Consider the following 13056-nt stretch of genomic DNA (forward strand, 5'->3'; position numbering starts at 1 on the left):
ATTAGCAGTATTACGTGCAGTCCTGGTTGTAGGACAGGCAGAGGGTCCCCTCCCCCAGTATAATAATGGTATGCTCTGTATTAGGTGTAGGATGGGCAGTGGCTCCTCCCCCATATATTAGCAGTATTAGGTGCAGTCCTGGTTGTAGGACAGGCAGAGGGTCCCCTCCCCCAGTATAATAATGGTATGCTCTGTATTAGGTGTAGATGGGCAGTGGCTCCTCCCCAGTATAATAATAGATTATCAGTATTACGTGCAGTCCTGGTTGTAGGACAGGCAGAGGGTCCCCTCGTCCATCTTTTGCTTTTCCGGGTGTACCGGCTCCGCCACATCCGCAGTAAACAAATGTCAGCTGAGACCAGAGCTCCGCCCCTTCCTCATCCAGCCAACCAGCACCTCCGCTCCTCGCCTCCAGCCTGATGGTCGCCAGAGAAGTCTGTGTACGGCGATCCGCCCCGCCCGCTTCTCTTTTGGAAAGTGCTGTGATTGGCGGAGACGCAGCACGGCCGGATGTGATTGGCAGACACAGCCACGCTGTCACCTCAGGCGCCATGTTGGTGGAGGAATGACTAGAAAGAGTTGCTTTATTCTCCACCTCAAATATGGTGGCGCACGTGACACGTGACCTGCCTCCCTCCTCCTGTTCATACTAGCACCACCAAACTGTCCCTTGTTCGAAGGGACAGTCTCTTTTTGCCAAGCAAATCCTCCTGCCTTCTTTCTTCTCCATTAGTTTCCCTTTCAGGACCTATGTACTGGTCCATGAAAACTTATGAATATAATGTATGGTTGAAGTCTTTAAAGAAGACCTGAACCCAGCACTTCCTCTCTGCTCAAGATACAGACAGCATAATAAGATAAGCAACAGCATAATAACCTTTAGTGACTAGAGATGAAAAGATAAAAAAATGTATACATACCTGGGGCTTCCTCCAACCCCATCCGCCTGGATTGCTACCGCGCCGCCGTCCTCCAGTGCCCACAACTATGAGAACCGGGCCCCGCACTGCCGTCAGTCGAAGCCAGTCTGAGTAGGAGAAGTGCGCTGTTTGCATATCTTTCCAGCAGCCGCTGGCGAGATACGCTGCTGGAGAGATAGGTAGAGGACGCACATCTGCGTAGGCTGGCTCCGATGATGTCAGTGACAGGACCCGATTCTCATAGCTGCGGGAAGCGGAGGACGGCGTCGCGGGAGTAATCCAGGCGGATGGATGTATAATTTTTTTTTATTGCAGTCATCTCTGGTTCCCTTTAAAGAAAAACATGTATTTGTTACAACTGATACAAATCCTGCAATAAATCTACAGTGTGTCTACTTCCTGCTTTCACAGAAGCAGACATATTGGTAACAGCCTGTGTTTACCAATTAGCTCTTTGCTGTGGCAGTTAGCTGATAAAGCTGAGGGATCAAATTACAACTTATGCTTAGTCACAAATTGTCACTGTATTTTCCAATTCTGTATTTTGAATATTGGGTGTAAAACAAAACTGTATTTTTTTGTACCCCATGTTTGTTTCCTACTTTGTACAGCGCCACGGAATATGTTGGTGCTTTATAAATCAACAATAATAATAATTTCCTTATAAGGGCCAATTAGCCTTAAAGGATACCCGAGGTGACATGTGACATGATGAGATAGACGTGTATGTACAATGCCTAGCACACAAATAACTATGCTGTGTTCCTTTTTTTCTTTCTCTGCCTGGAAGAGGAAAACATCAGGTATGTAAGTGGCAGTTCCCGTCAGGACTGGGTGAGACTACAGTGTCACTCTCACTGAAAAGAAGTTACGACTATAGAATACTTTCCTAGCAGAAAATGGTTTCTGAGAGCACGAAAGAGAAAAAGGGTCATTAGTTCATCGATTTTAGCTCTGGCATACTTCAATGAATGGGTCATTGAGCAAAAACAATAAAACAGTAAAAAAACAAAACTTAAAAAGTAGATTTAAATATAAAGTAAAACTGGGATATCTTAAAAAGTCACTTTTAGGAGAAGGAGGATAGATACAATTGTCTATTTCATTAGTTTATTTTCACCTCGGGTATCCTTTAACCACTTGAGGACTGCGGTGTTAACCCCCTCTAGTGACCAGGCCATTTTTACTTAATTGGCCCACTGCAGCTTTAAGGCAAAGCTGCAGGGCTGCAAAACACAGCAGTGATTCCCCCCTCCTTTTCCCTCCACCAACAGAGCTCTATGTTGGTGGGGTCTGATCGCCCCCACATTGTTTATTTTTTTTAATCAATATTTATATACAAGATTTTTAAATTAATTTAACTTTTTTGTTGTTTCCCCCCATGCCCCTCCCTCCCCCCAGCCAGCCAATCACGCGATCGGCTCTCATAGGCTTCAGGCTATGAGAGTCTCCCGAATCGCCGCTCAGAGACTGAAGGCGGGGTGGAGCTCCACCCCCCAAGCAGGAGATGCGCTCGATCTCCTGCTAGCCCCATAGAAGACTGTTCGCGCCAATGGGCGTGGAGCAGTCCTGGGGCTGCCGCACTGCTCACGCCAATTGGCGTGGAGCAGTCGGCAACAGGTTAAATAGGAAAAATTCCTTCCTGAGAACTGCCCCCTATACTACATCATTGGGCTAAACTCTGACCCTCTTCATCACAGTCAGCAGACACAGTCAGCAGTGTCGGCCATGTTCTCACTCTGTGTGCTGCGTTGTTAGTGAGAGAAGGGAGAGAGGCTGCTGCAGAGATTAGAGAAAGCTTAGTTAGGGTGTTGTTAGCTTGCTCCTTGCTGATACTTATTGCTAAAAAGCACCTTGTGATTTTTGTGTGTGTGTGTGTGTGTGGCCCACTGACACTTGCATATACAGCCCTGTCTGTCCCAGCTGGCCCTAGCTAATTGCTATACTGTGCCCGGCCCAGCACATTCAGTGCCTACCTTTTCCTTCTCCCATGTCCACGCAGGCAAGGACAGGACGCTCCAGTGATCTCATGGTGATGTCGGACATGCGGACATTCTTTAGTCCAACGCCTCGCCTTAGCGCTTCTGGATCTACCCTCCACCAATGCATTGCCTGGACCGGCAGGTAGCTGACTACCTGGCCTTAAGTGTGGATGTAGACACTCTGAGCAGCGCTGAACCCCTGGACTACTGGGTGCGCAGGCTTGACCTGTGGCCAGAGCTGTCCCAATTTGCCATCCAACTTCTGTCTTGCCCTGCCTCAAGCGTCCTGTCAGAAAGGACCTTCAGCGCAGCTGGAGGCATTGCCACTGAGAAGAGAAGTCGCCTAGGTCACAAAAGTGTTCAGTACCTCACCTTTATCAAAATGAATGAGGCATGGATCCCGGAGGGCTACTGCCCACCTGAAGACTAAGTCAGTCCCAACACACAGCATCTCTGCCTGCACGCTGTGTGACTGTGCATGTACATGCCTGCCTAATTTTTCTGGCTGCACTGCGGCTGGAACAACAAAACAAAAGGCATGTACATGTGCCCATTCCCCTTCATGATACAATACAGAACAATAATACTGATAATAATGATCATTACCTTGCTGCGGTGAAGGGGCTTGCATATCACAATGAAGCAATGACTGCCGGCTATATGAGTGTCTGGGGGGGGGGGGGGGGAGGGGTTGGCACACCAAAGATAATAAGGTCATTGTTTCATTGTGGACAGACCAAATTTTATCAGCTGGACAGCCACTGTTCTGTCATTCAGCTACCTCAGCCCGGCGACCATATGGGCTGGTAAGCCGCCATCACCTGCACTCTCGTCATGGTGCGCAACAGTCCAGCACGGCCGTCACTACACAAACAGCTGTTTGCAGTCACTGCATACCTTTCACTGCATCTTTGACTGCACATTGTATTATACCTGGCAGTCAGTGCATACCTTTCACTTGAATGGATGGCAGACTTGCCCTCCATAACAGGTTCTCGTTAAAGGATTTAAAGTTGATTCATCTCATATACAGCAGGGCCTCGAAAATCCTCCTGTATTGTTATTTTTGGTCACTACCTGGGGACGTGCATGCCATGCCTGCTACCTTCCTTGGATATGTGTGGTAGCCGTTCCTGCTCCTTTGCCCACAGCGTGCCTGCTGCCTTCCTTGGATGTGTGGTCAGGTGGTGGTAGCCGTTTCTTAGGCACCCACTCCGGTCCGGAATCGAACCAGGATTCCCCAGCCATTACCCGTGGTCACTTGCAATGGCAGACTTGCCCTCCATAACAGATTCTCGTTAAAGGTAATAAAGTCGATCAGTGTCATATACAGCAGGGCCTCGAAAGTCCTCCTTTTGGTCACTACCTCGGGACGTGCATGCCATGCCTGCTGCCTTCCTTGGATGTGTGTAATCCATGCAAGATGTTTTAAAGCACTTTAGGCCTGCAATTTAGCATTCAATGTGATTTCTGCCCTTAAAACGCTGCTTTGCGTCCAATTCAGATTTTTCCCCGGGACCTTTGGCGTGTATCCCACTCCGCCATGCCCCCATAACCACCACCACAAGCCCCCCCTTCCCCCGGTGTTAGACCCCTTGAAACAACTTTTCCATCACTTTTGTGGACAGCATACATTTTTCAAGTTTTCAAAGTTTGCCTCCCCATTGAAGTCTATTGCGGTTCGCGAAACTTCGCTTGGTTTCTCTAGTTACAAAAAAGATGAAGGCGCTAAGCAAGTTACACCACCTCATATGTCTGAGTTAGGCGTCACTATGGACAGCTAGGGAGGATGATTATGATGATACTAACATGGATGTCACGTGGGATCCTAATAGACATGATGATCAGGGGGACAGATCAGAAGGAGACTCAGAGAGGAGTAGAAGGAGACGAGTAGCTGAAAGAAGCATGGGGAGCTTGTCGTCAGAAACAGCTTGTGGCAGTGTCCGGCAGCATGTATCGCCACCTATGGACAGCCAGCCAACATGCCCTTCAATGTCAGCTGCTGACGCCACCATAGTGCCATGATTCCAGGGCTCAGCGGTGTGGAATTTTTTTTGTGTGTCTGCCTCAGATGAGAGCAATGCCATCTGTACTCTCTGCCACCAAAAATTGAGCCGTGGAAAGGCCAAGACCTGTGTAGGGACAACTGCCTTACGAAGGCACATGACAAAGAAATCACAAACTGCAATGGGAAGACCACCTGAGCAAAAGCAGAACACGAAAGCAAAGCCACCCTCCTTCTTCTCTTCCTCCTTCAGGTGCATTATCTTCAGCCACTTTCTCCCTTGCACCTTCACAGTCACCCTCCTCCACTCCCCCTCTCACCTTGAGCGGTTCCTGCTCCTCTGCCCACAGCAGCCAGGTGTCCATGAAGGAAATCTTTGAGTGGAAGAAGCCAATGTCTGCCAGTCACCCCCTTGCCCGGCATCTGACAGCTGGCTTGGCGGAACTGTTAGCTCGCCAGTTATCATACCAGCTGGTGGACTCTGAGGCCTTCCGAAAATTTGTGCCAATTGGGACACCTCAGTGGAAGATACCAGGCCACAATTATTTCTCAAAAAAGGCAATACCCAAACTGTACCATGAAGTTGAAAGGCAAGTGGTGTCATCTCTGGCACACAGCATTGGGTCAAGGGTCCATCTGACCACAGATGCCTGGTTTGCCAAGCACGATCAGGGCAGGTACATTACTTACACAGCCCATTAGGTCAACCTGGTGACCGCTGGCAAGCAGGGAGTACGCGGCTGTGCAGAGGGCCTAGTTGTGACACCTCCACGGCTTGCAGGCAGGCCTGCTGCCACTTCCTCTCCTTCTCCTCCTGCTACATCCTCTTCGCTGTCGTCCTCCTATTCCTCCTTGGCTGAGTAGCAGCGCTACTCTACTGGTACTGCGATCTCCTCTCCAGCTACACACCCCCAGATCCCCAGGGCCTATGCTGCATGACAGGTATGACGGTGTCACGCCATCTTGTACAAGTCTTGCCTCAAAGCCGAGAGTCACACTGGAGCAGCTCTCCTGGCTGCTCTGAACAAACAGGTGGATCAGTGGCTGACCCTGCCCCAACTGGAGATCGGCAACGTGGTGTGTGACAACGGCAGCAATCTCATTTCGGCTTTGAGTTTGGGAAAGTTGACACATGTACCCTGCATGGCACATGTGCTGAATCTAATAAAAAAACAGAACAGACAAACACTTATATCGCGCTTTTCTCTTGGCGGACTCAAAGCGCCAGAGCTGCAGCCACTAGGACGCGCTCTATAGGCAGTAGCAGTGTTAGGGAGACTTGCCTAAGGTCTCCTGCTGAATAGGTGCTGGCTTACTGATCAGGCAGAGCCGAGATTTGTGTCTAAGTAATCCAAAGAGTTGTGTCTAAGTACCCAGAATGTCACAGACCTCAAGGCCGGACTGCGGATGGGGTCAATCGATCAGCGTCAGAAATCCTCTCACACGCGGAGGGAGTGTTCAGACGCCAAAAGGACTCACCTCACACATACAATTTAAAGATCTGCCACCAAGCGGGTTACACAGCCCGCTACTGTAATTATGCTAATACTTTGAGAACTCTGTTAACCCTTTGCGGTATGCAGGAACCTGGGTCAGATCTGACTATCTGAGCCGGATTCACGCATACGGGTTATAAATGTACACTTCTATTAACCATGGGGTAGCGGTTTCAGAAGAATGGGTACGATTGTGTATGTTCAGCAACAGGTCATAACCGCTAAACGATTTTTAAAACGTTTAATAACAAAGACGCATTACATACAGTTATATACACCAATTAACATATATCACAAAGCTTAAAAATAAAGGGGTAAAATTAGAAAGTTCTTACTTAGTTATGGCTGCAGTCCATTTGGAGAATGAACAAACAGAGTCCAGTTTAAAAGTAGGCATTAATGTTAAGAGTCCTTGAACACAGCATGCGTTGGTTCTCCTTGAACGCATGCCTGGTATTTCCTGGTCGATGGAATTTGGAGAACTGGGCGGGTTTGGTCCCGCCCCACTTTTATAGGACCTGAGTTTTGGGCTGTCACTACCTGGAAAGTAGATGTGTTTAAGGCAGGGTTATCTCCTGGCAGCAAAGTTGCCACCCCCAGACTCAGAGCAAGAAAATGTACCAATTATTAATAATCTGTGTGACTCCGCCCCAGATTGGCGCATCGCAAATCCGAGACTATATTCATAAGCGGCCTGCGACCCTTTATGAAATGAGGCTACACATGCCTATTCTATCGCATTTGCTCTACGCAGGCCGGATAAAGCCGTTTCTCTACTGATTCCTTACAGTTAGAAAATTGTAATTCAGGTGAATGATACAATTGCTTTATGGGTATCCGAAAATGTAATTTTTGTCTTTCTGTGCCAAACCTATTTTGAATTATTAATAAATTAAAGTTTCCTTTGTTTGAGTCTATGAGTTTGGAGGGAATCTCTTATCTTACCGGTTGGATCTAGTTCCTTTGGGGAATGAGCTGTGCACCAAATGGCTCTGCCTAGGAGGTCGGCCATGTGTGAAATTCTTTTCTCACCTGACACAGGATGTGGGTGAGGGGCTTTTGCTTTCAGTGGAAGAGAGCAAAAGGAAAGGTATTTGTTTTATTCTACACAGGACTGACAGTAATGGGCTGGACCATTACGCAAGTCGTTGGCGATTGCGCACGACTTTCTGTAATGTTCGCCACACCCAGGCTTACAGGAGGTCCTGAAGCAGTCCAGGAAGGTGTGTGGGCATTTCTGGAGGTCCTACATGGCCATGGGACACTTGGCCGATATTCAGAAGAGAAACAAACTTGCCGGTGAGGCGCTTGATTTGCTATAGCCTGACTTGCTGGAATTCAACGCTCCTGATGTTTGACCGCCTGCTACAACAGGAGAAAGCCGTCAACCAGTATCTGTACAACTACAGTGAAAGGTCATGCTCTGGGCAGCTGGGGTTGTTCTGGCCGAAGTACTGGACACTCATGCGAAATGCCTGCATGCTCATGCGGTCTGAGGAGGTAACAAACATGGTGAGTCGCAGTGAAGGCACCATCAGCGACTTAATCCCATATGCTTTCTTCCTGGAGCGTGCCATGCGTAGAGTGGTGGATCAAGCTATGGAGGAGCATGAAGAGGAACAGGAGGAAGAGTTGTGGGAACAATCATGAGCAGAACCAGATGTTTCCTCAACACCTGTGGCAGCACAGAGGGGGGAAGAGGAGTCAGATGAGGAAAGTGTTTTTTTTTTAGAAGGAGGCGGAAGAACAACCTCAGCAGGCGTCGTAGGGGGCTTGTGCTGCTCAACTTTCCTGTGGTATTGTTCGTGGCTGGGGGGAGGAGGAGAACTTACCTGACATCACTGAGGAAGAGCAAGAGGAGATGGATAGTATGTCGGCATCCAAATTTGTGCAGATGGCATCTTTCATGCTGTCCAGCCTGTTGAGGGACCCCCGTATAAAAAAACTCACGGGGAATGACCTGTACTGGGTGGCAACACTACTAGACCCTCGGTATAAGCACAAAGTGGCGGAGATGTTACCAAATCACCAGAAGGCAGAAAGGATGCAGCACTTGCACCACAAGTTGGCAAGTTTGCTTTACAGTGCGCGTTTAAGGGTGATGTCACAGCACAACAGAATAAAGGTGCCACTGTCAGTAATCTTCCTCCTCCTACCATGTCCACGCAGGCAAGGACAGGACGCTCTAGCGATCTTATGGTGATGTTGGACATGCGGACATTCTTTAGTCCAACGCCTTAGCCCTTCTGGATTTACCCTCCACCAACACCTTAACGGGCAGGTAGCCGACTACCTGGCCTTAACTTCGGATGTAGACAACAGCGATGAACCCCTGGACTACTGGGTGTGCAAGCTTGACCTGTGGCCAGAGCTGTCACAATTTGCCATTCAACTTCTGGCTTGCCCTGCCTCAAGCGTCCTGTCAAAAAGGACCTTCAGCACAGCTAGAGGCATTGTCACTGAGAAGAGAAGTTGCCTAAGTCAAAAAAGTGTTTAGTACCTCAGCTTTATCACAATGAATGAGGCATGAATCCCGGAGGGCTACTGCCCACCCGAAGTCTAAGTCAGTCCCCGCACACAGCATCTCTGCCTGCACGCCGTGTGACTGCCTGCCTCAAGACTAAGTCGGTCCCTACACAGCATCTCTGCCTGTAGGCCGCTTGACTGCCTTCTCCGCCACCACCAACAGGGTCCAGGACTCCAGGTGGATTCCTGAATTTTTAAGGTCGCTGCTAGCAGCGGCCGTTAACGAAAACAATACTATTTTTTTCAGGTGCGTGTACATGCCTGCCTAATTTTTCTGGCTGCACTGCGGCTGCAACAATAAAACAAAAGGCATGTACGTGTCAATTCCCCTTCGTGATCGTTACCTTGCCGCGGTGAAGGGGCTTGCGTATCACAATGAAGCAATGACCGCCGGCTATATGAATGTGTTGTGGGGCACACCCAAGATAATAAGGTCGTTGCTTCATTGTGGACAGACCAAATTCGATCAGCTGGACAGTCACTGTTGTTCTGTCATTGAGCTACCTCAGCCCGTCGACCATATGGGCTTGAAAACTGCTATCGCCTGCACCCTCGCCATGGTGCGCACCAGTCCAGCACGGCCATCACTACACAAACAGCTGTGTGCGGTGCGTTACACAATGAGTTTGGTCTGTCAGTGTGAAGCAGTACACTAATTACACTCCCTGATTGATGTATACACATGCAAGATGTTTTAAAGCACTTTAGGCCTCCAATTTAGCATTGCAATGTGATTTCTGTACTTAAAACGCTGCTGTGCGTCAAATCCTGATTTTTCCCCAGGACTTTTGGCGTGTATTCCACTCCGCCATGCCCCCCTCCAGGTGTTAGACCCTTTGAAACATCTTTTCCATCACTTTTGTGGCCAGAATTAATGTTTGAAGTTTTGAAAGTTCGCCTGCCCATTGAAGTCTATTGCGGTTTGCAAAGTTCACGCAAATGCGAACTTTTTCGGAAGTTCGCGTTTGAGGTTTGCGAACCTAAAATCGGAGGTTCAAGCCATCTCTACTCCAGATAGCAGTCAGATAAATCCCTGGATCAACTCTCCTGGGAATTACCTAATAATTAGCTGTGGGATGCCCTTCAATGCAAGGAAAGCATCTAAGCCCTCTTTAAATGCAGATATAGAGTTTGCCATAATTACTTCCTGAGGTAAGATATTCCAGATTTTAACCACTCTCACTGTGAAGGACCCCTTTCTAAATATATGGCAAATCTCCTGGGCCTCCCGTAAAAATACGACTAATTTGTCTGCTTTTCGGTCAGGAGGTAGGTTACTTACTTTCCAGGAGGTCCTCGAGAAAGATGATCTCTTGCCAAATTTTCTTTTCAAGTAACTCGAATTCTGCATTTCTTTTGCACAATTGTGCACAGGGGTTATACTAACCAGCGTACCTTTTTTGAAAATTGGGTCATGGGATCACCTTTGGAGGGTGGACTAATTTCCCAGATTTATGCTACCATCGTAGAACATAGTTCTTCGGGGATTGAAAAACTTAAGAATTTTTGGACTGAGGAGTTTCAGGTTTCCCTGGACCAGGAAGACTAGGGGGAATGCTTTACTACTCTTACGAAGGGGAGTCTCTACTTCTCTTTAATGGAAACGAATGTTAAAATCTTTCATAAGGCCTATTTAACTCCCTCTAGGCTCCACAAGGCTACTCCAACTCTCCCAACATTGTGTTTCAGGGGTTGTGGAGGGGTGGGCACATTCTCTCATATGTGGTGGTCTTGTCCATTAGTATCTTCTGTTTGGAACAAAGTCAACACGCTGATTACTAAAGTAACCTCTCTCTCAATAGGGTTGGATACAGCAATCCTCATACTGGGTCATAAACCTCCTCATTTTACCCACCAGGCCCATAAATTGCCCAACACATTGTTAAGGGAGCTAAGTCCTACTTGGCTGCCAACTGGAAGTCCCCTACCCTTCTAATTAGACCCCTTATTAATAAAATACATCAACTAATGATATATGAGAGAATCTTGGCCATCTCTCTGGATAGAATGGACCAGTTTAAAAAAACTTGGGATCCCTGGATACAATACGCTGACAACGTAGGACTCCACTATATTATATATTTTAGCTAACATGGATATGTAGCTGGAGGATCCCTTTGTACCTTATGCTTGGCCCTCCTGTACATAGCAGACCCACATTTCCCACCCCCCATCAAAGCAATTAAGTGACCTTCAGTAATTTCTTGCCTTCCTCTTCTTCTATGACCCAAGCGATAACTAACCCCATTGTCTGTTGTTGACAGTTCTGATCTACATTTCACATTGGCATTTAATTGGTGGAACAGAAGGGGCAACGGCTGGGATTTTCCTAGCTTAGGTTGCCGATCTGTCCACTATTATATAGCAATAATATTCTATATTAGGTAAACCATTTCTCTTAAATAAAGGCTTTATTATATTCTTTACTTAGATTACAACTGAACCTATGAGGAGGTGGTAACAATTTATAAGCTTTGCCCTTACTATATGGGGATAAACATGAGCTATTTTTTTGATAACTCGATGGCACTGTGGATTTTTCGAAAAAGGCTAGTGCAGTTGTTCTATGTTAGAATATGATTACTACAGTTTGAGTATTATGTTACTTCTGTGCTTGTCCCAATTGGGGCTATTTCTTTTGCTACGTTTAATAAAACTGTTTGAAACTAAATAGATGGCAAAAACTTTTTTTCTTCCATACGCAGATCATGTCCTCTTGTCCGTAGTACAACCCTAGGGACAAAAAGCTAATCTGCCAAGCTTTTGTATTGCCCTTTGATGTATTTATACCCCTTAGCCTTTTTTTCTAAGCTAAATAAGCCCAGTTTGTCCAACCTTTCTTATTAAGTGAGTCCTTCTATCCCTCTGATTAATTTATGAAATGCTGCTGATAATTTGGTGGGGATAATTTAAAAGCCAACAACTGACCCCTGTGTGGACAAATCGAGCTTTGGGCCACAGCTATGACTGTAGAGGGAGCAGTGCCTGCAACTGCAGGAGTTCCCAGAGCTGTAGGGGGCCCAACTACTTATCCCCCCGCTGCTGATACAGAAGTCCATACAAATCAGGTGGTGTTGTCACACTTGTTATGGGTCGGGGTGCATGATGGCCACACTTGTTATATGACCCCTGGCAGATGGGCCCCCAGGAGGGGTGTGAACATGGAGGCGGGGTTGTCCCATGATAAGTTTTACTGCGAGGCCCCATGATTTGTTACATCCCTGATTCGGTAATCTCCAAGCCTTGTTAAAGTGGGATGGAAACCCTGATTGGGGCGGCTAGAGAGGAGGGTATAATCAGTAAAGCCGAGAAAGAATTCTTGATCATTAATAATCCGACTATGGCACACTTTTATCACCTTCCGAAAATCCACAAATCCACTAAGAACCCATCAGGACGACCGATTATAGCAGGAATCAATTCTCTCTCTTCACATTTATTAGAAGTGATAGATCTGCATCTACAGTAAAACCATGTCTACAAATTACCATCCTTTCTAAGAGATTCGCCACAACTTCTCTCAGAACGCAAAGAAATCACCTGGCAACCTACCTATAGATGGCTAACACTCTATGCCAACTTAACCATGGGACTCCTGGAAAACATTTTAGGATTTCCTCACCTTCCTAACATATCGTGTATTATCGTCGATAAATAGACAATCTAATATTCCTGTGGGATGGCGATAGTGGATCCACCGACAACTTCGTACAATATATGAATGACAACAACTGGGGCATTTCCTTTACATCAAACACCAATAGAGAAAAGATCGAATGTGTGTCCAAGGTTGATAGAGCACGTGAGAACAGCACATAACTGGAATCCAGATTGCTTAATGTTTGCGGGCTTGGACTTTATGCCAGTACCCCATAGACTGGGAGACAGAGAGTGTTTGCTCCTACGTAAGGAAACCTCCTAGATTATCAGATCTGATGCAATGGGCCCCCTTGGGCTCAACGAAAATGTTGAGATGGCCTGTTTTCTGGACCCGTAGTCCAAATAGTTACATAGCTACATCGTGTCTTGACCCGTAGTGCAACTAGTTAAATAGTGACTTAGCGTTTTTTTATGCATTCTGCATCTGATTTATGGTTGAGGCAAAGACTAAAGAATAAATTTAG

At 47.0% G+C, this 13056-nt stretch overlaps 1 protein-coding gene across 2 annotated transcripts in view; it reads right to left on the reverse strand.

Annotated features, from left to right (window-relative positions):
- The window catches only part of LOC137541627 (WD repeat domain phosphoinositide-interacting protein 1-like), a 38623-nt gene extending 38204 nt beyond the window's left edge, over positions 1–419 (reverse strand). The window contains exon 1 of one of the 2 annotated variants that reach the window (XM_068263024.1): positions 254–419. In XM_068263024.1, the coding sequence (XP_068119125.1) occupies positions 254–297 (44 nt within the window). In that variant the 5' untranslated portion in view covers positions 298–419. The remainder of the gene's footprint in view (positions 1–253) is intronic. The other variant, XM_068263023.1, reaches the window with a different exon arrangement.
- Positions 420–13056: the final 12637 nt, after the last annotated feature.

Source organism: Hyperolius riggenbachi, chromosome 12 (assembly GCF_040937935.1).
Source record: "Hyperolius riggenbachi isolate aHypRig1 chromosome 12, aHypRig1.pri, whole genome shotgun sequence".
Lineage (NCBI taxonomy): Eukaryota > Metazoa > Chordata > Amphibia > Anura > Hyperoliidae > Hyperolius > Hyperolius riggenbachi.